This window comes from Stegostoma tigrinum, chromosome 2 (assembly GCF_030684315.1).
Source record: "Stegostoma tigrinum isolate sSteTig4 chromosome 2, sSteTig4.hap1, whole genome shotgun sequence".
Lineage (NCBI taxonomy): Eukaryota > Metazoa > Chordata > Chondrichthyes > Orectolobiformes > Stegostomatidae > Stegostoma > Stegostoma tigrinum.
The window spans coordinates 154,201,961-154,225,786 of record NC_081355.1 but is presented as its reverse complement, the minus strand read 5'-3'; the positions used below and the strand labels follow the sequence as shown (position 1 = coordinate 154,225,786).

At 45.7% G+C, this 23,826-nt stretch overlaps 1 protein-coding gene across 1 annotated transcript in view; it reads left to right on the top strand.

Annotated features, from left to right (window-relative positions):
• The first annotated feature begins 897 nt into the window (after positions 1 to 897).
• Positions 898 to 23,826, top strand: part of gars1 (glycyl-tRNA synthetase 1) — a 41,534-nt gene continuing 18,605 nt past the window's right edge. Inside the window, exons 1-7 of the mRNA XM_059640391.1 lie at positions 898 to 1,161; positions 9,888 to 9,989; positions 11,728 to 11,830; positions 13,321 to 13,462; positions 19,717 to 19,805; positions 20,544 to 20,620; positions 21,262 to 21,407. Coding sequence (XP_059496374.1) covers positions 934 to 1,161; positions 9,888 to 9,989; positions 11,728 to 11,830; positions 13,321 to 13,462; positions 19,717 to 19,805; positions 20,544 to 20,620; positions 21,262 to 21,407 — 887 coding nt within the window. The 5' untranslated portion in view covers positions 898 to 933. The remainder of the gene's footprint in view (positions 1,162 to 9,887; positions 9,990 to 11,727; positions 11,831 to 13,320; positions 13,463 to 19,716; positions 19,806 to 20,543; positions 20,621 to 21,261; positions 21,408 to 23,826) is intronic.

Sequence of the window (23,826 nt, the reverse complement as noted above, 5' to 3'; positions counted from 1 at the left end):
AAGGGGCAAGTTGCAGTCCTTGGAATAGCAGGACATCAGGAATGTCCAGGGAGGAACGCTCTATCTTGGGAGCAGATGCAGCAGAGGTGGAGAAATTGGGAGTAGGGGATCGCATTCTTGCAGGCGGGTGGGTGAGAGGAGGTGTAGCCCAGGTAGCTATGGCAGTTGGTGAGTTTGAAATAGATGTCAGTATTGAAGCGGTTACCAGAGATGGAGGCTGAGTGATCCAGGTATGAGAGGGAGGTATCAGAGGTGGTCCAGGTGAATTTGAGGTCGGGGTGAAAGGTATTGAAGTGAATGAACTGTTTAATTTCCTCATGGGAGCACAAAGCAGTGCTGATATAGTCATCAATGTAGTGGAAGAAGAGGTGAGGTATGGTGCCACTGTAAGACTGGAGAAGGGACTCCTCCATTTTTATCCTCTCCCAGTCCAAGATTACTTCAGCCACCAGCTGCAGTTCAGCCTCCCTCCAGCGGTAGCGCTGTCTCCCCCTCTCTCAGCCCAAGATTACGTCGGCCACCAGCTGTAGATCAGCCTCTCCAGCCGCAGCGCTATTCCCCGTCCGCCCAGGATTACATCAGCCACTAGCTGCAGTTCAGCCTCTCTCCAGCCGCAGCGCTGTCTCCCCCTCGCCGCCCAGGATTACATCAGCCACTAGCTGCAGTTCAGCCTCTCTCCAGCCGCAGCGCTGTCTCCCCCTCCCCGCCCAGGATTACATCAGCCACTAGCTGCAGTTCAGCCTCTCTGCAGCCGCAGCGCTGTCTCCCCCTCCCCGCTCAGGATTACATCAGCCACTAGCTGCAGTTCAGCCTCCCTCCAGCCGTAGCGCTGTCGCCCCCTCCCCGCCCAGGATTACATCAGCCACTAACCGCAGTTCAGCCTCCCTCCAGCGGTAGCGCTGTCTGTCCCTTTCGGCTCTGCCCCTTCCTCTCATGCTCCGCCGCTTAGCCGCCCAGAGCCGATCTACTGTTGCCGTTGCCGCCGCAGTGTTGCGGTTGCTGTCCCCCGGGTCGTGGTGCTGCACTCGGTCGGTGTGCGTGTCAGTGCCGCGTCTCCAGAAAAAGAAGCCGTTGTGGCAGCGCCTGTCCGGGGTGATGGAGGGAGACGCGGGCCATGTGGAGCTGGTGCTGGCGCCGCTCAGGCTGGCGGTGCGGGAGCAGGTAGGAGAGGCCTGGCCTGGGGGCTGGGGTGTGGGGGTCGGGGGTCGGGGGTCCGGACCTGGGATGTAGGGGCTGGGGACTGGAAGGTGGCGAGATGGGGACTGGGGGATGGGAATGGGGATTGGGGGGGGTGGGGTAGGGGCTGGGGGCGCTGGGATCCTGGGACTGGGGGCTATGGGCTGGGGATGGGTTCAGGTGGTTGGGGCTGGTGGCTGAGGCTGGGGCTAGGCATGGGGCCAGGTCAGAGTAAGCCCCACTGCCGTGGGTTTGGTGAGGGGGAGGGGGGTTGCTGCTGCTGACATTTCATCAGATGTGGGGAACAAAGTTCAGGTAAATCAGGAAAATCTTTGCTCATTAACTGGAGTATTGTGTGCAGTTCTAGAATTCACATTCTTGGAGAAAAGGTGCTAGCACTGGAGAAAGCAAGGAAAGATTTACCAGGATGTTATCTGGGGCTGGAGATCTTCAGTTATGAAGAAAGATTGGACAGACTGGGGTTGTTTTCCTTGGAGCAGCGGAAATTGAGAGGGTCATGATTGAGATAAAATTGAAGAGGATAAACCAGGTAATCAGAAGTGACATTTCCCCTTGGTGAAGTGTTCACTGATTGGGTGGCATAGATTTAAGGTCAGGGACAAGAGGTTTAGAGAGACTGTAAGGAAATATTTTTCAGCCAGAGGGTGGTGGGAATCCGGCACACACTGCTTTCGAGGGTGGCAGAGGCAGAAACCCTCAAAATATTTAGATGTACAGTTGCAATGCCAAGGCATACCGGCTAAGGAACAAGTGCTGGAAAACAGGATTAGAATAGTCAGGTGGTTACTAATAGCACCAACCGATGGCCCCAAGGCTCTTTATCCGTACTTAAGATGTTTATGATTGACTCTGTTAGCTGATGGTGGAAGAACTAGAGGAAAAAAAGTTGAAGGTTGTGCTCAAGAGATGCAGTGGAATGGGGTATGTGAGGGTCAAATGTTTTGTGTGATGTGTTCATGTGTCCAGGCAGAGAAGATATTATCTGCAGGATATTTCTATTATATTATTGGCAGTTAAGATATTATCTTGGCTTATAGCCTCAGTCTGAGAGACGTTGATTCTGACAGTACAGCACTCCGTCAGTACTTCCCTGGGGCATTAAGTCTCTGGACTGGGGCTCAAACCCTTAGCCAACTGATTCCAAGCAGGAGTGCGCTGCTTGCAGTGCCTGTGGCCCCATACATTCTTAAGCTGACCTAATACTTGCTTTATATTGAGTTGTTTAGAGAGCAGAGATGCTTTATATTGAGTTGTTTAGAAATCTTGGTTCTGGTTCAGTAAGTTGTGCTTTTTTGGATGTATAAAATGTTTAGGGAAAAAGATCTACTGCTTTTGGTACTAATGATCTGAATATAGCTTTCAGCCAAACCATGTTTCTTTGCTTGAGAGAATGTTTGGAATCAATCGATTAAGTTGATTGTGAAAGTGTAACAAGCTTTTGTGCTCCTGAGATGCTGCTGGGCCTGCTGTGTTCATCCATCCTCACATTTTATTATCTTGGATTCTCCAGCATCTGCAGTTCCCATTATCACTTCCACTGCCCAGCTGAGTGATGACGTCTGATTCTGTGTCTGGAGTGAGGGATTTGTTTTTGCTGTTGAAATGTCATTTGCTGCACCCTGTGTTCCTTTATTACAGAATAAAAGAGAGGATACAGCTCCTCAGAAGTAGGTGAATGTAGCTGCTTGTATGACCAGCCGTGAGTGTTTTTCAGAGCAGTGTGGAATCCCAGCACACCCTGCTTGCTGCAGTTTCACTTTACAGATTCTTCCCTCCTCCTGCCACGTTTCCCTTCTTCAGCAGTGAGCTGCAGCACGACCCTGCCCAGAGACTGATTTTGGTTTTTACTGCATTCCCTGTTCCGTGATCCCTCTCAATCGTTGTCTGGTTCTACATTTTCAGTCAAGTGTCTCCTGTTTTTCTCCTTTCAAGCTACAGTGTGTTTTGGAGAGATTTTTAATTTTTGAAAGAAAGGAACCACGAGCGACATTTATGCAGTGTTTTCCACAGCCCCTTGAAGCATATTTCAGCCAGTGTAGTACTTTCGAGATGTAAGTACCGTTGTAATTGAGGAAAACTGATACGTGCACAGCAAGATCCCAGAAATAATATTGCAGTGATCAGATTTTTATTTCGGTACTGCAGTTTCATGTTGGCTGCTCTCCCACTTACAAGGTGCACTGCAGAAATTCACCAGACATCCTTGGCCAGCATCGTCCAAATTTCTAAAGGGCAGGAGATATATGTGAATATCACCCCCTGCAAGTTCTCCTCTGAGCTACTCCCCAACCTGCCTTGGAACTATATTATTCCTTCATTGTTACTGGATCAAAATCCTGTGACTCTCTTCTTAACAACACCACATGTGTCCATACACCAAAGTGACTGCAGTGGTTCAAGAGGGCTGCTTACCACCACCTTCTTCAATTAGAGATAGGCAATAAATGCCGACCTAGCCATTGATAGCCTCACTGTCTGAATAAATTTTATAAACTTTCCCAATTATGATGTATGAGGTTAGATCATAAGAGAGAGGAATAGGGGTAGGCCATTTGACCCCACACGCCTGGTTCATAATTCAGTAGGGCCATGATCCAATACACCTCATGTCCACTTTCCTGCCCTTTCCCCGTAACCCTTGACTCTTGCAATGTTCGAGAATCTATCTCAGCCTTAACTATGCACAAAGTCTCTGCTCCTACAGCTCTCTATGACAAGGAGTTCCAAAGACAGTGAAGCCTCAGTGAAAAAATTCCTCCTCATCTCAGCCTTAAAGTGGTGCCCCTGTATTCTGGTTCTAGATTCTCCCATGAGGGGGAAACATCCTGTTAGTGTTTATTCTGTCAAACCGCTTAAGAATTCCATACATTTCAATGAGATTTCCTCTTATTCTTCTAAACTCCAGTGAGTCCCATCCTTTGCTCTTGATATTTCCTCCATACCAGGGATCATCCTAGCAAACCTCTCTGAATTGTCCCCAATGAAATGATATCTTTCCTTAAATAAGGGGAACAAAACTGCTGATAGTACTCAAGATTTCATCTCATCAGCACCTTGTACAGGTGCAGCAAGATTTCTCTACGCTAGTACTCCAAACCCTTGAAATAAGGGCCAGCGATCCATTTGCTTCCTGCCTACCTGTTGTCCCTGTGTGCTAGCTTTCTATGTTTTGTTCTCAAGTTCCTAAAAGTCCCTTTGTGTTGCAGCTTTATGCATTTTTTTCTCCAGTAAAACAATATTCTTTTCTCTTGTTCTCACTTCAAAATGGACTTCACATTTTCCCACATTATACTCCATTTGCCAACTTTTTGCCCACTAACTTAACCTGTCGTATTTCTCTGCAAATTATTTATATCCCTCTTACAACTTGATTTTGCATTTCTGCATTGTCTGTAAGTTTGATTACAGCACATTTGTTTCCTTTGTCCAAGTCATTAATATGTACTGTAAACTGTTGCAGTCCCAGCACGTATCCCTGTGCAACCCAGTGGTTACAAATTGCCAACCTGAAAAAGAACCCCTTATCCCCACTCACTGCTTCCTGCCCCTCTCTGCTCCCAGTTATCATACACTGTAACATCATGTCCTTGGCATTCCCAGTTACAGTCTGTTGTAAAATTATGCCTCTGTTTTCCCAGTTACGATGTATTATTAGATCATCTCCTCTGTTTTCCCAGTAATGATGCACTATTGTATCCTGTTCTCTGTGCTTCCAGTTACGACATACTGTAACATCATGTCCTTTGTGCTCCCAGTTATGATGTACAGTGACATCGTGCCCTCTGCTCCCAGTTACAGTGTGCAGTGACATCGCGTCCTCTGTGCTCCCAGTTACAATGTACAGTGACATCGCGCCCTCTGTGCTCCCAGTTATGACGTACTGTCGTATCACGATCTCTCTGCTCCCAGTTACGATGTACAGTGACATCGCGTCCTCTGTGTTCCCAGTTACGATGTACAGTGACATCGTGCCCTCTGTGCTCCCAGTTATGATGTACAGTGACATCGTGCCCTCTGTGCTCCCAGTTACGATGTACAGTGACATCGCACCCTCTGAGCTCCCAGTTACAATGTACAGTGACATCGCGTCCTCTGTGCTCCCAGTTACAATGTACAGTGACATCGCACCCTCTGAGCTCCCAGTTACGATGTACATTGACATCGCGCCCTCTGAGCTCCCAGTTACAATGTGCAGTGACATCGCGCCCTCCGTGCTCCCAGTTACGCTGTACAGTGACATCACGACCTCTGAGCTCCCAGTTACGATGTACAGTGACATCGTGTCCTCTGTGCTCCCAGTTACGATGTACAGTGACATCGTGCCCTCTGTGCTCCCAGTTACAGTGTACAGTGACATCGCGCCCTCTGAGCTCCCAGTTACAATGTACAGTGACATCGCGTCCTCTGTGCTCCCAGTTACAATGTACAGTGACATCGCCCCCTCTGAGCTCCCAGTTACGATGTACAGTGACATCGCGCCCCCTGAGCTCCCAGTTACAATGTGCAGTGACATCGTGCCCTCCGTGCTCCCAGTTACAATGTGCAGTGACATCGCGCCCTCTGTGCTCCCAGTTATGATGTACAGTGACATCGCACCCTCTGAGCTCCCAGTTACAATGTACAGTGACATCGCACCCTTTGAGCTCCCAGTTACAATGTACAGTGACATCGCGTCCTCTGTGCTCCCAGTTACAATGTACAGTGACATCGCACCCTCTGAGCTCCCAGTTACGATGTACAGTGACATCGCGCCCTCTGAGCTCCCAGTTACAATGTGCAGTGACATCGCGCCCTCCGTGCTCCCAGTTACGCTGTACAGTGACATCACGACCTCTGAGCTCCCAGTTACGATGTACAGTGACATCGTGCCCTCTGTGCTCCCAGTTACGATGTACAGTGACATCGTGCCCTCTGTGCTCCCAGTTACAATGTGCAGTGACATCGCGCCCTCCGTGCTCCCAGTTACGATGTACAGTGACATCGCGACCTCTGAGCTCCCAGTTACGATGTACAGTGACATCGTGCCCTCTGTGCTCCCAGTTACGATGTACAGTGACATCGTGCCCTCTGTGCTCCCAGTTACGCTGTACAGTGACATCGCGCCCTCTGTGCTCCCAGTTACAATGTACAGTGACATCGTGCCCTCTGTGCTCCCAGTTACGCTGTACAGTGACATCGCGCCCTCTGAATTCCCTGTTACGCTGTACAGTGACATCGCGCCCTCTGAGCTCCTAGTTACAATGTACAGTGACATCGCGTCCTCTGAGCTCCCAGTTACAATGTACAGTGACATCGCGCCCTCTGAATTCCCTGTTACGCTGTACAGTGACATCGCGCCCTCTGAGCTCCTAGTTACAATGTACAGTGACATCGCGCCCTCTGAGCTCCCAGTTACAATGTACAGTGACATCGCGCCCTCTGAGCTCCCAGTTACGCTGTACAGTGACATCGCGTCCTCTGTGCTCCCAGTTACGATGTACTGTCGTATTGCGACCTCTGAGCTCCCAGTTTCGCTGTACAGTGACATCGCGCCCTCTGAGCTCCCAGTTACAATGTACAGTGACATTGCGCCCTCTGTGCTCCCAGTTACGCTGTACAGTGACATCGCGCCCTCTGAGCTCCCAGTTACAATGTACAGTGACATCGCGCCCTCTGAGCTCCCAGTTACAATGTACAGTGACATCGCGCCCTCTGTGCTCCCAGTTACGCTGTACAGTGACATCGCGCCCTCTGAGCTCCCAGTTACAATGTACAGTGACATCGCGCCCTCTGTGCTCCCAGTTACGCTGTACAGTGACATCGCGCCCTCTGAGCTCCCAGTTACAATGTACAGTGACATCGCGCCCTCTGTGGTCCCAGTTACGATATACTGACGTATCATGCCCCCTTTGTTCCCTGTTTAGATGTGCTGTAACATCGTGTAGTTACATTGTACTGTAACAGCATGCCCCCCCCCCCCTCCCCCACCAAGTTATAGTGTGCTGAAGAATAATCTGTATTTACCGTTTGGATATTAAACACTGTTAACAGCAACGTTGCCTGAAGGTCACTGGTGCATACCTGCTCTGTATCAGGTATATAGAAAGACTTGAAGGAAAGTCAGTCTGTGTTGTACATTTGGCTCTGAACTTGCTTCTCCTGCCCTTTCTGTCCAATTGTTCTCCTTTCCTATCTGTACCCTTTGTACTTTAGACCTGTGATAGTGACTTGCCCATTTCTTGTGGTATAGTATGGCTAAATGAGCTGTGGTTTAACCAAGGCCCTATTTAACCTCTTTTGTGTATATAACAGATCACACAGCACAGAAGTGTAGGAGAGTTCTCCCTGGTTCCTGGCCAGGATTTAATCTTCATCAGCCATTGCTGAAGCACTTACTTTTGTCAATCTTATTTCATTCTGCTGTCTGTGGGAGTTTGCTATGTGCAAATTGACTGTTAAATTATCGGCATTGTAACACTTCTGAAATAAAAGTATTGAATTTAGCTGTCAAAACTTTTCGAATATCCTGAGGCAGTAAAGGTTGCTACAGAAATGCAATTGCCTTTTTTGTGGACAAAAACAGGCATGTTTCCAGGATGCAGTAAAGATAAAGCATTTATTAAAATTCATTCCCAGATATAGTTGTCATTGACTTGGCTAGAACTTATTACGCATCCATAATTACTCAGAGCAGTTAAGAGTCAACCACATTGCTATGGGTCTGGAGCCACGTATAGGCCAGACCAGGTATAGATGGCAGATTCCTTCCCTAAAGGACAATAGTGAAACAGATGGGTTTTTCTTTGATACTAGTATTGCAGTCATCATTAGATCCTTAACTCTTAAGTTTTTATTGTATTCAATTACCATCATTTGCTGTGGTGGGATTTGAACTCTGGTTCCCAATCCATTACTTGGCTCTTTGGATTAATAGTCTAGCAATAATCCCACTGTGCCATCGACCCCTGTTTTAGTGATACAGGGCTTCACAGTGCTGGAGAGAATAATTCGTAATATCACCTGATTCAAATCATTGATCGGTTTCAGCAGTGACACAGGCCATTCAGCCCATCATACTGGTGCTGATCTTCTGAAGGGGCATTTAACTTATTGCTACTTACCTGCCTTTTCCCCATGGACTTGCTAAGGAATTTTCCCTTGGATAATAATTTAATTCTCATTGGAAGCTTCAGTCGACTCTGCCTCCATTGCACACTCATTGCATTCCAGATCCTCATCACGACTTGCAATACTTCCAAACTTCGTATCATCTGCGTGTTTGGAAATTGTACCTAGTGCATAAAGGTCAAAGTCGTTTCATACTTACCACAACAAAAAAGGGTCCCAACATTAACTCTACAAATCTTCCTTCAGCCTGAAAAACATCCATTCACCATACTCTGTCTTCTGTTACACAATCAGTTTTTTTATTCGGCTTATTATTGTCCCTTTATTCCATGAGCTCGAACTTAGCTTTAAAGTCTGTTGTGGGTACAGTATCCAGTGTCTTCTGGAAATTCCTCTACACGACATCCTCAAGATTGACCTCATCAGACTTGTCTGTTAAAATGCCAACAAATTAATTAAACACAAATTGTTTTAAATTCATGCTGGATTTCCTCGTTCAATCCAGATTTGTCCAAGTGGCTGTTAGTTTTGTCCTAGTTATTGGTTCTAAAGGTTTTCCCAACCCAAAAGTTAAAATGACTACCCTACGCTTGCTGGGTTTATCTTTACATTTTAGTTTGAACAAGTGGTGGGGGTGTGACATTTGCAATTCTCCAGTCCTTTGGCACTACCCCTGTGTCGAATGAAGAATGCACAATTATGGCAATATCTCTGGATTAAAGTTAGGTCACATCCCTCAGTTACATCTTATCTGGTCTCAGTACCTTATAAACTAAAAGTGCAGGCATTCTACCCAGTACCTCCTCCATATCTATTTTAAGTCTTCCAACTGTTTAAATCACCTCCTCTGTCACTATGACCTGGGCAGCATTTTCTTTCTTGGTAAAGGCAGATTCAATACCACCTAGTGTGAAGATCCCTCTTTTTGTTTAATCCCACTCTCCTCCTGCTAATCTTTGCTATTTATCTGGCCAGCTCCATCTATATCCCATTGACCTGGGGTCTCCTCTGATATATGGTCCTAAGTCTGGATTGTACCTTGTTCTTTCTCATAAACAAACCAAACAGTACAATGATCTCTGTTCCCTCACTGATCTACCTTGTCCGCCTCATTCTTTCACTGTTGCTGGGTCAAAATCTTTGAACCCCCTAACTGCAGCAATTTCAGTAAGGCTGTCTTTCAGGGGAATTAGGGATGGGCAATAAATGGTGACCTGTCCAGTGACATCCACACTCTTGAACAGATAGTTTGAAAGAAGCATTGGAGCTGTTTCAGAGATATTTGCAGTTTTCCCAGTCTCAACTGACTGTGTAAAGTGATGATGTGAATGTGCCGGTGATGGACTGGGGTGGACAAGGTCAAATATCACACGACACCAGGTTATATTCCAACAGGTTTATTTGGAATCACAAGCTTTTGAAGCACTGCCCTCTCTTCACCTGATGAAGGGGCAGCGCTACAAAATCTTGTGATTTCAAATAAACCTGTTGGACTGTAACCTCGGGTCATGTGACTTTTGACCTTGTATAAAGTCGACACTGGTCTGACATATTTTCACTCAGTCTCTGGTGTTCCTTCCCAGGGTGAACTTGTTCGGAAGCTTAAAGCAGAGAATTTTCCACAGGTGGATGTTGATAAAGCTGTTTCTGAGCTTAAAACTCGGAAAAGGACCCTGGAGGCTAAGGTACGTTGGTCAAGGATTCATTACGGCTCTGGTACTGTACATTCTTGTCCAGCAATAACCAGAAGAAATCTTGCAATGAATCTTTCACGTCATGCTATCCTTCACTGTCTTGTATCTTAATCAAATTGTAGTTCTGGCCACTTCATGTGAACATGCCATGTTGGTCTCCACTTGCATTCTGATGCCATCCAGCCCCAGCTCTCTGTCACATCTCTTGACCTTTCCTTTGCCTCTGCTGTATCTCCACTTTTTCCCTGCCTCTTCCCATCCTGGATAAGAAATGAGCAGGAGTAGGCTATTTGGCCCATTGTACCTGCTGTGCCATTCCGTAGGATCACTGTTGATCTAACTGTAGCCATAACTCCACTTACCTTCTGTCCCCATAACCCTTAACTTCCTCATAGATCAGAAATCTGTATAATTCAGCCGTGAGTATTTTCAATGACCCAGCCTCCATTATTGTCAGGGGAGGAGAATTCAAAAGATTTGAGGCCCTCTGGAAGAAGAAATACCTCCTCACCTTCATCTTAAGTGGGACACCATTTAGGATGAGCTGTTTAATTCTAGATTTCCTCACAGGGAAATATCCTCTCGGCTTTACTGACAAGTGCCCTCAAAATCTGTGTTTCAATGAGATTACTTCCTGTTCTTCTGGACTCCAATGATTATTGGTGCATCCTTTCAATATTACCTCATAAGACAAACCTTTTCATCTCTGGAGTCAGCCAGTGAAGTTTCTCTGAACTGCCTCCAGTGTAACTATTAAAATGGAGACCAACACTTCACATGGATGAATTGCAGTTTTCTTACATTATTTTTCTTGATATTTAATTAACTGTCTTCAGTCCCCACTATAAATTCCATTTCAACCGGTACACTCCTCCTTGGCCATTGTCTCCTCCTGAGAAACAAACTCAAGCTCCTACTTAATCCTGAACCAAGCTATTGATTGAATATTTGCCCCATTAGCAAGGCCTCCATGGCAACATTGCATGTCCTCGTGACTACCTCAGCTCATCTGTGCTTCTGCTATTTCCTTACTCGGTTATATAACTTGCACTCCCTGTACCTTCTGCTCATGTAAAATTCCTCACTCTAAGTTTCATTCACCATCACATCACTTCATGTTTACATTATCACCCAGTCAAGCAATGGCTTAGACTTTTAGAATTCTGGTCAGAATGTGAAAACCCTGACCTTCCCTCTCTCCCTAATCTCCTTCAACTCTCATCGCTGTATTCTTCCAATTATGGTCTTGTGCATCTTCCACTTTATTCCCCTCAACAGTGTCAGTTTTGCCTTTAGCTGCATGCATCATAAGCTCTGGAGTTCCCTTCCAAAATCTCTCTATCTCTCTCTTGCTTTAAGGGACTCTTTGAATCTTACGTCATTATCCTATTCACTGCATATACTTTGTATACTCTTCTGTGTGTAATGATGTAAAAGGCTTTACATGAAAGAGGCAAGTCATTACTTCATGTGGCAATGCCCTGAATCAAAGCTGATCTGATGACAACCTTTGGTGCCCTTGACATATGCGAATCACTTGCTGTACGATCTCGCTGTCCTGCAGTGCAGTTATCTTTGGTGCCAACAATAAACTTGGGCGGTATTGTTTTGAAGCCCGTATATGTATCTGTGTTCCATCCTCAATGATGCAGAGAGAAACGTATTGCAAAATCCGGAATTATTTTGCTTCATGTAGAAATCGTTCTGCTGTCTGCCCTTCTTCCCGCAGGAGCTGGCTCTGCAGCCAAAGGACGACATAATTGACCGAACAAAAATGGAGGATACACTAAAGCGAAGGTTCTTCTATGATCAGGCTTTTGCTATATATGGAGGTAGGAGGATCTGTCCCTGAATGCCTGGTCATTTGTCCAAACGTATGTAATTGACAGAGAGGCAGCCACCAGCTGGTTTATAGAGCCTGCCTCTGTCTTTGGAGGTGGGAGATCCCCCTCTTCTACTATCAATTTGTTGTCACATAGTTATCTAGGGGATGAACGCTGATTAAAATTCTCACTGGGGTGTCAGTCAAGTTCCCCTCCAAGCTTCCCATTATCCTGACTTGGAACTATCATGCCATTGCGTCATTGCTGCTGGATCATATCGTGGAATTCCCCCTCTAACAATGCTGTGGGCATCCTTATTTTCCAAAGACTGCAGCTCCACCACCTTCTCAGGGACAGATAATCAAGAAACGGCACGGTGGCTCAGTGGTTAGCACAGCACCAGGGACCCGGGTTCGATTCAATCCTAGGGTGACTGTCTGTGTGGAGTTGAACGTTCTCCCTGTATCTGTGTGGGTTTCCTCCAGGTGCTCCAGTTTCCTCCCACAGTCCAACGATGTGCGGGCTAGGTGGATTGCCCATGGAAAATTGCCCGTAGTGTTCATGTGTAGATTAGTGGATGAGTCTGGGTGGGATGCTCTGAGGGTTGGTGTGGACATGTTGGACTGAAGGGCCTGTTTCCACACTGTAGGGATTCTATGATACCACGAACGAGGAGAAGTGTTTAAGGCATCTTTGATTGAAATATGTAGAAGTGAAGCAGCAATTTAACTGGGTACAGTTCTACTTTGATGTTGCAAGTCACAAAGTTGATTGGTATCTTTTCTGAGAATTGTGTCTTCATTATCATTATTACCTTTCCCTGGCTGCTTTGGCTGTATTAAGAGTTTGGTAAAGGAGTATCAACCTCCGTTCTTTGAGGATGCTAATGAACCAGTATGACTCATCTTTTCAACTACCTTCTTGGTCTTGACCCGGGCTTTTACAAATGGAGCATTTAAAATTCCAGTTTCTACAAGGCATAGTGAATTGGTGCTGAGGAATACTGGTTGCTGGATCTTAAAAATAAAGTCTCGGAGTGCGGGAAGTTTTGGCAGGGTTGCCTTTTTTTTGTAAGCCCCTAAATTCCCTGATATATTTGAGTGGGTTCCCTTTGAAAGGGAGTTGAGACTCAACCATATTGTAGGTAATTTTCTTACTTTTATCAAGGACATGAGTGAACCAATTTTGTTTTTCGCAAGAGCCTGAAACCTCTGTACCGTTTTTATTGTGCCTCCAGCTCCAGGCTCTTTGAAGAATGGAATTTCTGCCACAGAGTTTGAATTTCTGTTCTCTGGATTATTAATCCAAGACTCTGCTTCAGTAACATGATCACTAAACGACTGTAATTGTCTAGTGATTGTACCCATTGAGGGGGCTGAGATGAGAGCAGTCTGTCAGAGCCCCAGCGAAGCAGAGTGTGGATGAAAACGGTGTGGGTGAGGGATGAATTTGCATCCCAAATGTATGTAATAAATGAGGTCTAATTGTACTTTGGACAGGTGTGAGTGGCCTGTATGACTTTGGTCCTGTTGGCTGTGCTCTGAAGAACAACATCCTGCAGGCCTGGCGGCAGCATTTCATCCAGGAAGAGCAGATTCTGGAGATTGACTGTACAATGCTGACTCCTGAACCTGTCCTGAAGTAAGTAGAATTATACAATGAGTACAACAGAGAAAGGAGACCGTCCAGTCTATTGTTTCAGTGCTGGGTCTCTGCAAAGGCAGTTAGTCCCACACTTTTGCCTTTTCCTTACTTCAGATTTTTTCTCTTTAGATCATAATATAATTCCCTTTTGAAAGCCATGATCAAAGGTTTCTCCATCACACACTCAGGCAGTGCATTTCATACCCTAACCATTCACTCTGGGAAAACACTTTTCCTTCTGTCACCATTGCATTGTTTGCCGGTCATTTTAAATCAGAGATTACTGGTTCTCAGTACTAGCACCAATAGGAACGCTATCCCCCTATCTACTACATCCAGACCCCATGTGATTTTGAGCACCTCAAATCTCCCCCAACCTTCTCTTCTTCGGTCTCATCAATGATTGGAGATGCTGCAAAGAAAGAGGGAATCATAATGGAACAACTTGAAAAACAAGCTCAGACCAGAGGACCTGTCAGTGACATCTCTGTAACATTAACATTACCGCTACACCACCATATCCTCATAAGTTCATGTCATGGCATGAATAAGCTAGAGGTCCATTCTAATGTTCTGAGCACATAGGTTCAAATCTCACCGGGACAGAAAATTAAAAATACTATATATGAATGCACGAAGCATAAGAAATAAGGTGGATGAGCTTGAGGCTCAGTTGGAAGTTGGCAAGTATGATGTTGTGGGGATAACTGAGACGTGGCTTCAAGTGGACAGGGCCTGGGAAATGAATATTCAAGGCTATACATGCTATCAAAAGGACAGACTGGTGGGCAGAGGGGGTGGGGTAGCCCTGTTGGTGAGGAATGATATTCGGTCCCTTGCGAGGGGGGACATAGAGTCAGGAGATGTAGAGTCAGTATGGATAGAGCTGAGGAATTCTAAGGGTAGAAAGACACTAATGGGAGTTATCTGCAGGCCCCCAAACAGTAGTCAGGATGTACGGTGCAGGTTGAATCAAGAGTTGAAATTGGCCTGACACAAAGGTATTACTATAGTTGTTATGGGAGATTGCAGCATGCGGGTAGACTGGGAGAATCAGGATGGTACTGGACCCCAAGAAAGGGAGTTTGTGGAGTGCCTCCGAGATGGATTCTTAGAACAGCTTGTACTGGAGCCGACCAGGGAGGAGGCAATTCTGGATCTGGTATTGTGCAATGAACCGGATTTGATCAGGGACCTCAAAGTAAAGGAGCCATTTGGAGGTAGTGACCATAATATGATACGCTTTAATCTGCAATTTGAGAGGGAGAAGGGAGAATCGGAAGTGTCAGTATTGCAGTTGAACAAAGGGAACCATGGAGCTATGAGGGAGGAGCTGGCCAAAGTTCAATGGTTCAATGCCCTCGCAGGGATGGCAGTGGAACAACAATGGCAGGTATTTCTGGATATAATGCAGAAGGTGCAGGATCAGTTCATACCAAAGAGGAAGAAAGATCCTAAGGGGAGGCGGGGGCGGCCGAGGCTGACGAGGGAAGTTAAGGACTGTATAAAGATAAAAGAGAAGTATAACATAGCAAAGATGAGTCGGAAGTCGGAAGACTGGGAAGCTTTTAAAGAGCAACAGCGGATAACTAAAAAGGCAATACACAGATAAAAGATGAGCTGTGAAGGAAAATTGGCCAAAAATATAAAGGAGGATAGTAAAAGCGTTTTTAGGTATGTGAAAAGAAAAAAAGTGGTTACGACTAAAATTGGGCCCTTGAAGTCAGAAACGGGTGAATTTATTATGGGGAACAAGGAAATGGCAGAAGAGTTGAATAGGTACTTTGGATCTGTCTTCACTAGGGAAGACACAAGCAATCTCCCAGATGCAGTAGTGGCTGAAGGACCCAGGGTAATGGACAAACTGAAGGGTATTTATATTAGGCAGGAAATGGTGTTGGATAGACTGTTAGGTCTGAAGGCTGATAAGTCCCCGGGACCTGATGGTCTGCATCCCAGGGTACTTAAGGAGGTGGCTCTAGAAATTGTGGACGCATTGGTAATCATTTTCCAAGGTTCTATAGGTTCAGGATCAGTTCCTGCGGATTAAAGGGTGGCAAATGTTGTCCCACTTTTCAAGAAAGGAGGGAGAGAGAAAACAGGAAATTATAGACCGGTTAGCCTGACGTCAGTGGTGGGAAAGATGCTGGAGTCAATTATAAAAGATGAAATTACGACTCATTTGGATAGCAGTAACTGAATAGGTCAGAGTCAGCATGGATTTACGAAGGGGAAATCGTGCTTGACTAATCTTCTAGAATTTTTTGAGGATGTATCTATGAAGATGGATAAGGGAGAGCCAGTAGATGTAGTGTACCTGGACTTTCAAAAAGCCTTTGATAAAGTCCCACATAGGAGATTGGTGAACAAAGTTCGGGCTCATAGTATTGGGGGCAAAATACTGAGTTGGATTGAAAAGTGGCTGGCTGACAGGAAGCAAACAGTAGTGATAAATGGGTCCCTTTCGGAATGGCAGGCAGTGACCAGTGGGGTACCACAAGGTTCGGTACTGGGACCGCAGCTGTTTACGATATATATTAATGATATAGACGAAGGCATTAGAAGTAATATTAGCAAATTTGCTGATGACACAAAGTTGGGTGGCAGTGTGAAATGTGAGGAGGATGTTATTAGAATACAGGGTGACTTGGACAGGCTAGGTGAGTGGACGGATGCATGCAGATGCAGTTTAATGTGAATAAATGTGTGGTAAAGGAGTCGTACCTGAGGACTGGAGAGAGGCAAATGTAATTCCTCCCTTCAAGAAAGGAAATAGGGAAATCCCTGGCAATTACAGACCAGTAAGTCTCACGTCTGTCGTCTGCAAGGTGTTAGAAAGGATTCTGAGGGATAGGATTTATGACCATCTGGAAGAGCATGGCTTGATCAAATACAGTCAACACGGCTTTGTGAGGGGTAGGTCATGCCTCACAAACCTTATCGAGTTTTTTGAGGATGTGACTAGAAAAGTTGATGAGGGTCGAGCTGTGGACGTGGCGTATATGGACTTCAGTAAGGCATTTGATAAGGTTCCCCATGGTAGGCTCATTCAGAAGGTCAGGAGGAATGGGATACAGGGGACCTTAGCTGCTTGGATACAGAATTGGCTGGCCAACAGAAGACAGCGAGTGGTAGTAGAAGGAAAATATTCTGCCTGGAAGTCAGTGGTGAGTGGTGTTCCACAGGGCTCTGTCCTTGGGTCTCTACTGTTTGTAATTTTTATTAATGACTTGGATGAGGGGATTGAAGGATGGGTCAGCAAGTTTGCAGACGACACAAAGGTCGGAGGTGTTGTTGACAGTATAGAGGGCTGTTGTAGGCTGCAGCGGGACATTGACAGGATGCAGAGATGGGCTGAGAGGTGGCAGATGGAGTTCAACCTGGATAAATGCGAGGTGATGCATTTTGGAAGGTCGAATTTGAAAGCTGAGTACAGGATTAAGGATAGGATTCTTGGCAGTGTGGAGGAACAGAGGGATCTTGGTGTGCAGATACATAGATCCCTTAAAATGGCCACCCAAGTGGACAGGGTTGTTAAGAAAGCATATGGTGTTTTGGCTTTCATTAACAGGGGGATTGAGTTTAGGAGTCGTGAGATCTTGTTGCAGCTCTATAAAACTTTGGTTAGACCGCACTTGGAATACTGCGTCCAGTTCTGGTCGCCGTATTATAGGAAAGATGTGGATGCTTTGGAGAGGGTTCAGAGGAGGTTTACCAGGATGCTGCCTGGACTGGAGGGCTTATCTTATGAAGAGAGGTTGACTGAGCTTGGTCTCTTTTCATTGGAGAAAAGGAGGAGGAGAGGGGACCTAATTGAGGTATACAAGATAATGAGAGGCATAGATAGAGTTGATAGCCAGAGACTATTTCCCAGGGCAGAAATGGCTAGCATGAGGGGTCATAGTTTTAAGCTGGTTGGTGGAAAGTATAGAGGGGATGTCAGAGGCGGTTTCTTTACACAGAGAGTTGTGAGAGCATGGAATGCGTTGCCAGCAGCAGTTGTGGAAGCAAGGTCATTGGGGTCATTTAAGAGACTGCTGGACATGCATATGGTCACAGAAATTTGAGGGTGCATACATGAGGATCAATGGTCGGCACAACATTGTGGGCTGAAGGGCCTGTTCTGTGCTGTACTGTTCTATGTTCTATGTTATACACTTTGGTGGCAAGAACAGGAAGGCAGATTACTATCTCAATGGAGTGAAGTTAGGTAAAGGGGAAGCACAACGAGATCTAGGTGTTCTTGTACATCAGTCAATAAAAGCAAGCATGCAGGTACAGCAGGCAGTGAAGAAAGCTAATGGCATGCTGGCCTTCATAACAAGAGGAATTGAGTATAGGAGCAAAGAGGTCCTTCTGCAGCTGTACAGGGCCCTGGTGAGACCGCACCTGGAGTGTTGTGTGCAGTTTTTGTCTCCAGATTTGAGGAATGACATTCTGGCTATTGAGGGAGTGCAGCGTAGGTTCACGAGGTCAATTCCCGGAATGGCGGGACTATCATATGTTGAAAGATTGGAGCGACTGGATTTGTATACTCTTGAGTTTAGAAGGATGAGAGGGGATCTGATTGAGATGTATAAGATTATTAAGGGATTGGACACTCTGGAGGCAGGAAGCATGTTTCCGCTGATGGGTGAGTCCAGGACCAGAGGACACAGTTTAAAAATAAGGGGTAGGCCATTTAGAACAGAGTTGAGGAAAAACTTCTTTACCCAGAGAGTGGTGAATATATGGAATGCTCTGCCCCAGAAGGCAGTGGAGGCCAACTCTCTGGATACTTTCAAGAAAGAGATAGACAGAGCTCTTAAAGATAGTGGAATCAAGGGTTATGGGGATAGGCAGGAACAGGATACTGATTGTGGATGATCAGCCACGATCATAATGAATGGTGGTGCTGGCTCGAAGGGCCGAATGGCCTACTCCAGCACCTATTGTCTATTGTCCTAGTATTTCAATTCAGTTAATCCAGATAAAAATGAGCAGCTTGTATTGACATGCAGCGTGACCTAGGCAACATCATTTAGGCAATGACCATCTCACACAAGAGAGAATCTAAATATCTCCCCTTGATGTTCAATGGCATAACCATCCCATCACTGAATTTACCACTTTACTTGCAAGATCCCCTCCAAGCGACACACCATCCTGATGTGGAAGCGCATCACCACTCCTTGAGCATCACTGGGTCAGAAGAAACGCCCTATCAGCACTTGGGTGTATGAACTGCAGCGGTTCAGGGAGGCAACTCACCAGCATCAGCTTGAGAGCAATTGAGGTGGGCAATAACTGCTGGTTTAGCCAGCAGCACTTACATTCTGTGAATGATTTTTAAAAACATCAGGAATTCGAGAGCCAATTCTCATAAACTGTTTGATGAAAACACATTTGGTTCATTTAATGACCTCACCAGAACTGGCCTTAGCATGTGACTCGACACAACAATGTGGTTGATTCTGAGATGGGCGATTCAAGGACCCTTGGGGATGGATAACAAATGATGGCCTCGCTAGCAACACCAACACCCCATCAAAGAATTTAAAAAGAGACCACAAGATAGTGAGCCTACATGTCGTGTTTGAGGACCGATTTCAAGGGCTTGCTGATGAACTCTGAGGCACTGGGAGGATGTGCCAGGAGCCAAGCATATAGTCATGGTCCTTGTTGTCAATATTTGGATGAGAAATGGGTACCATCTTCCTTCTCTGCAGTTACAGTGGGTGTTGTTGGCATGACATTTTGGATTCAACTCAACAGCTAGTGAGCAGCTAAAGATAGGGAAGATAGTGTCTCAAAATAACCTTTTTCCCTGAAAAATTTCTTTGGTTTAGCGGACAAAGTAGTTGGATAACTCAGTCTAGGTTTGGAATTCAGCCTCTGGGAATTGGAGTTTGATCTTAGGAGCTGTTCTCTGATGGTTAAAACTTTGTGTTTTCTTGTGTGCTCCTGTGTTTCTCCCAAGTGCTGTTTATGCATCTTAGACACTTCCACAGAGTTTCCTACCTCCAATTGACAGTCTCTGCATCTGTTTCAGAAAGCTCTGTGCTCAACCAGTTAATATCCGAATCATCCAGATCGCGAGTAGGAGATATTGCATACTTGTTTTATTTCGATAGACTGTTCTGTTGGTGTTGACAGAGGGTTGCCTTTAGCCCACTGCTGTCAAGAGGGCAGTTTCATTGTGAGGCAGGTAAGATTGGTAGATTCTGTGAGGTGAGCTTTCTCGTACTGAGCTTTGCTGAACTATGTTGCAGAACATCTGGACATGTGGATAAGTTTGCTGACTACATGGTGAAGGATGTGAAGAATGGGGAATGTTTCCGTGCTGATCATCTTTTGAAAGGTAATGGTTTCCATTTGGACTGAGGACTAAGTACTTTCATGAATGCTGTGTATGGTTGGAACCTGACCTACCTTACTATGTGTTTAAAGTGTGTGAAGCCTGTGAGATTTTCTAATCATCTTTTTCAAAACGTGATGACACAAACCTGGCACAGGTGGGCCCTGGAACCGGGTCTTCTGGCTCAGAGCCAAGAACACTATCACTGTACCTCAAGAGCCCACGTGAAGCCCTGGATGACATTGTTGACAATTGGTAGCACTTTTGATGTTTCACTTCATTGTGGCCCTGAGCAGTACAGACTAGAAGGAGGTCATTTGGTCCATCTAGTCTATGCTGATTCCTGGTTAAAGCAGTTCACAGTCTATGCTGTGCTTTTCCCGTTGATCAGTCTCTAACCTCCTCTTGCCCTAGCAGTCAGTGATTTTCCTTGTCGTTGAAATGCCTACCTCTACTCATCCTCCCAAAGGCCCAATCTTATGCTTCTGTCCCCCACATCCATCTTCCCCAAAAGGAGAGGACTCTGTGTACTGGTACCTTGCTGCACGATACTCATACCCTCTGAATGGAATATGCTGTTGATATACCATTGAGAGAAGATGTGGAAACTGTTTATATCACTCAGTGGCAGCCGGTTTCTGTGGGATAGCTCCAGTCAATCGGTCTTGACACATCAAAACTAATTTGGCCAACTTTGCCTCCACAACTTTGGCGATTTTGAATCATTTTCCATTTTTGTAGCTCATCTGCAGAAACTGATGTCCGATAAGAAGTGCCCAGCGGAGAAGAAAGCAGAGATGGAAAATGTCATCACTCAGGTACAAGAACCTGTTTCACTTGCCTTACCTTCTCGAGTCTGTTTTAACCCATCGTCCCCTAGCTTCTGACTCCCCATCCCAGTGGGTTGGCCATTCCTGTTTGTCCATCAGTCCAAGTCTATCAGTGTGCACTGAGCGTCGTGTTTCCATGTTCAATTTGATCAGCTTGATCATTGCAGCGTGGTTTGAATTTAAAGGACCACTTTCACAAATAACTTTCACAAATTTCCTGTTTTTCCTACTCTGCCCTTAATTTTGCTCCATACGTTCTTGTTTTGAGGGGCATGTTTACACTGGGGTGCAGTTCACCATGTGCTGTTGGTTTATCTGACACCAGGGCACTGATGGGAGAGAAGCGAGGTCTTCTTCCCTTGCCTTAGAAACAGGAGGAGGCACTCAGCCTGTTTGGAACTGTAGTGCCCTTCAAGTAGGTAATGACCAATATATGACTTCATATCCGTTAATGCCCTTGCCCAACAAAAATCCATTGATTTCCCATTGTCACAGCTTCTACAGCCTTTAGGTAGCAGAGATTTTTGGATTCTCACTATCCTGTGCATGTTCCGGGCAAGGCTACTCCATCACCCAAATAGGAATCACAAAGAAACAGTAATCAGATTTGTTTTTTTCTCTCTCATTAGCTGGATAACTACAGTCAACAGGAGTTAACAGATCTCTTTGTGAAATATAATGTCAAGTCTCCGGTCACTGGGAACGATTTGTCTCCTCCTATCTCTTTCAATCTGATGTTCCAGACGTCCATTGGACCAGGAGGGAACATGCCGGGGTAAGAAGAGGTGAATAGTATAGATGTATTCAAAGGGAGGCCAGGGTAGCATATGGAGAAAGGTTACAATACTGGATTTAGATCAGAAAGAGGCTTGAAAGAAGCATAAATACTAACATGGAATGGTTACCACATATCCTTTATAATCCTTTGTAGTATATGAACTTCTGTGTACAGTATAAGTACAGTACATTCCAGTGTAGTACCCAGTGTACAGTGTAGGGACTGAACATTCCGGTATACCTATTACAGTGTGAGGGCTGTACACATTAATATAATACTAATTGTACAGTGTAGAGACTGTATAATGCCTACTGTATACGTAGTAAGAACTGCATATTCAAATATAATGCCCACTCTGCACAGTGCAATGATTGGATTTGTTGATATAACAGTCAATGTACCGTTTGAGTATATAGCTACTGTGCGTAGTGTAAGGACGGTATATGCATACGTAGTGTAAGGATTGTATATGACAATCTATGTCATTGTATTGCATAAGAAGTGTACACCCTCTCTACGTAGCGTAAGAACTATACCCTCTAGAGTCCTACTCATAGAGTCATACAGCACTAAAACGTCCATGCTGACCAAGTTTCCCCAAACTAAACTCGTCCCACTTGCCTGCATTTCTCCCGTATCCCTCTAAATGTTTCTTATTCTTGTAGTTGTCCAAATGTTTTTTTAAATGTTGCACTGTATCTACATCTACCACTTATTCCTCTAGCAGTTTAATCCACATTCTAATCACCCTCTGTTTGGAAAAAGTTGTCCCTCCGGTCATTTTTAAATCCTTCTCCTCTCACCTTAAAATATGCCCCCTAGTTTCGAACTCACCCACCGTAAGGAAAAGACCTTTGCTATTCACCTTATCCATGCCCCTCATGATTTTATAAACCTCTAAAGTCACCACTCAAGCTTCTACACTCCAGTGAAAAAAGGTCCCAGCCTAACCAGCCTCTCCTTATAACGCAAACCGTCCACTCTCGGTAACATCCTTGTAAACATTTTCTGCACCCTCACCCACTTAATAATGCCCTCCCTATATCAGGATGACCAGAACTGTATATAACACTCCAGAAGTGGCCTCATCAATGTCCTGTACAACCTCAACATGACTTTACAACTCCTGATCTCAGTTCTCTGAACAATAAAGGCTAAACACCATCTGAACCATCCTGTCTGCCTGTGATGCGACTTTCAAAGTGCCTGAACCCTTAGTTCTCTCCATTCAACATCACCTGCCAGGGCCCTACCATGAACTATATAAGTCCTGCCCTTGTTCGTTTTACCAAAATGCAATATCTGGCATTTATCCAAATTAAACTCCTTCTGCCACTCCTTAGCCCATTGGCCCAATTAATTAAGATGTTTGTAATCTTAGATAACCTTCTTCACTGTCAACCATTCTGCTAGTTTTACATTGGGGAAACCAAGCAGAGGCTTGGGGACCGCTTTGCAGAACACCTCCGCTCAGTTTGCAATAAACAACTGCACCTCCCAGTCGCGAACCATTTTAACTCCCCCTTCCATTCCTCAGACGGCATGTCCATCATGGGCCTCCTGCGGTGCCACAATGATGCCACCCGAAGGTTTCAGGAACAGCAACTCAAATTCCGCCTGGGAACCCTGCAGCCATATGGTATCAATGTGGACTTCACCAGTTTCAAAATCTCCCCTTCCCCTACTGCATCCCTAAACCAGCCCAGTTCGTCCCCTCCCCCCACTGCACCACACAACCAGCCCAGCTCTTGCCCCCCACCCACTGCATCCCAAAACCAGTCTAACCTGTCTCTGCCTCCCTAACCGGTTCTTCCTCTCACCCATCCCTTCCTCCCACCCGAAGCCGCACCCCCATCTACCTACTAACCTCATCCCACCTCCTTGACCTGTCCGTCTTCCCTGGACTGACCTATCCCCTCCCTACCTCCCCACCTATACTCTCTCCACCTATCTTCTTTACTCTCCATCTTCGGTCCGCCTCCCCCTCTCTCCCTATTTATTCCAGTTCCCTCTCCCCATCCCCCTCTCTGATGAAGGGTCTAGACCCGAAACGTCAGCTTTTGTGCTCCTGAGATGCTGCTTGGCCTGCTGTGTTCATCCAGCCTCACATTTTATTATCTTGGAATTCTCCAGCATCTGCAGTTCCCATTATCTCTGCTAGTTTTAGTGTTGTCTACTAAGTATGTCTTCTAATTCTCATCTATGTAAATGACAACAACAGGGGACCCAGCACTGATCACTGTGGAACACCGCTGGTCGCAGGCCTCCTGTCTGAAAAACAACCTTCCACCACCACCCTCAGTCTCCTTCCGGCAAGCTAATTTTGTATCAAATTGGCAAGCTCTCCCTGCATCCCATGCAATCTAACTTTAGTAAACAGTCTACCATACAGAATCTTATCAAAGGCTTTACTAAA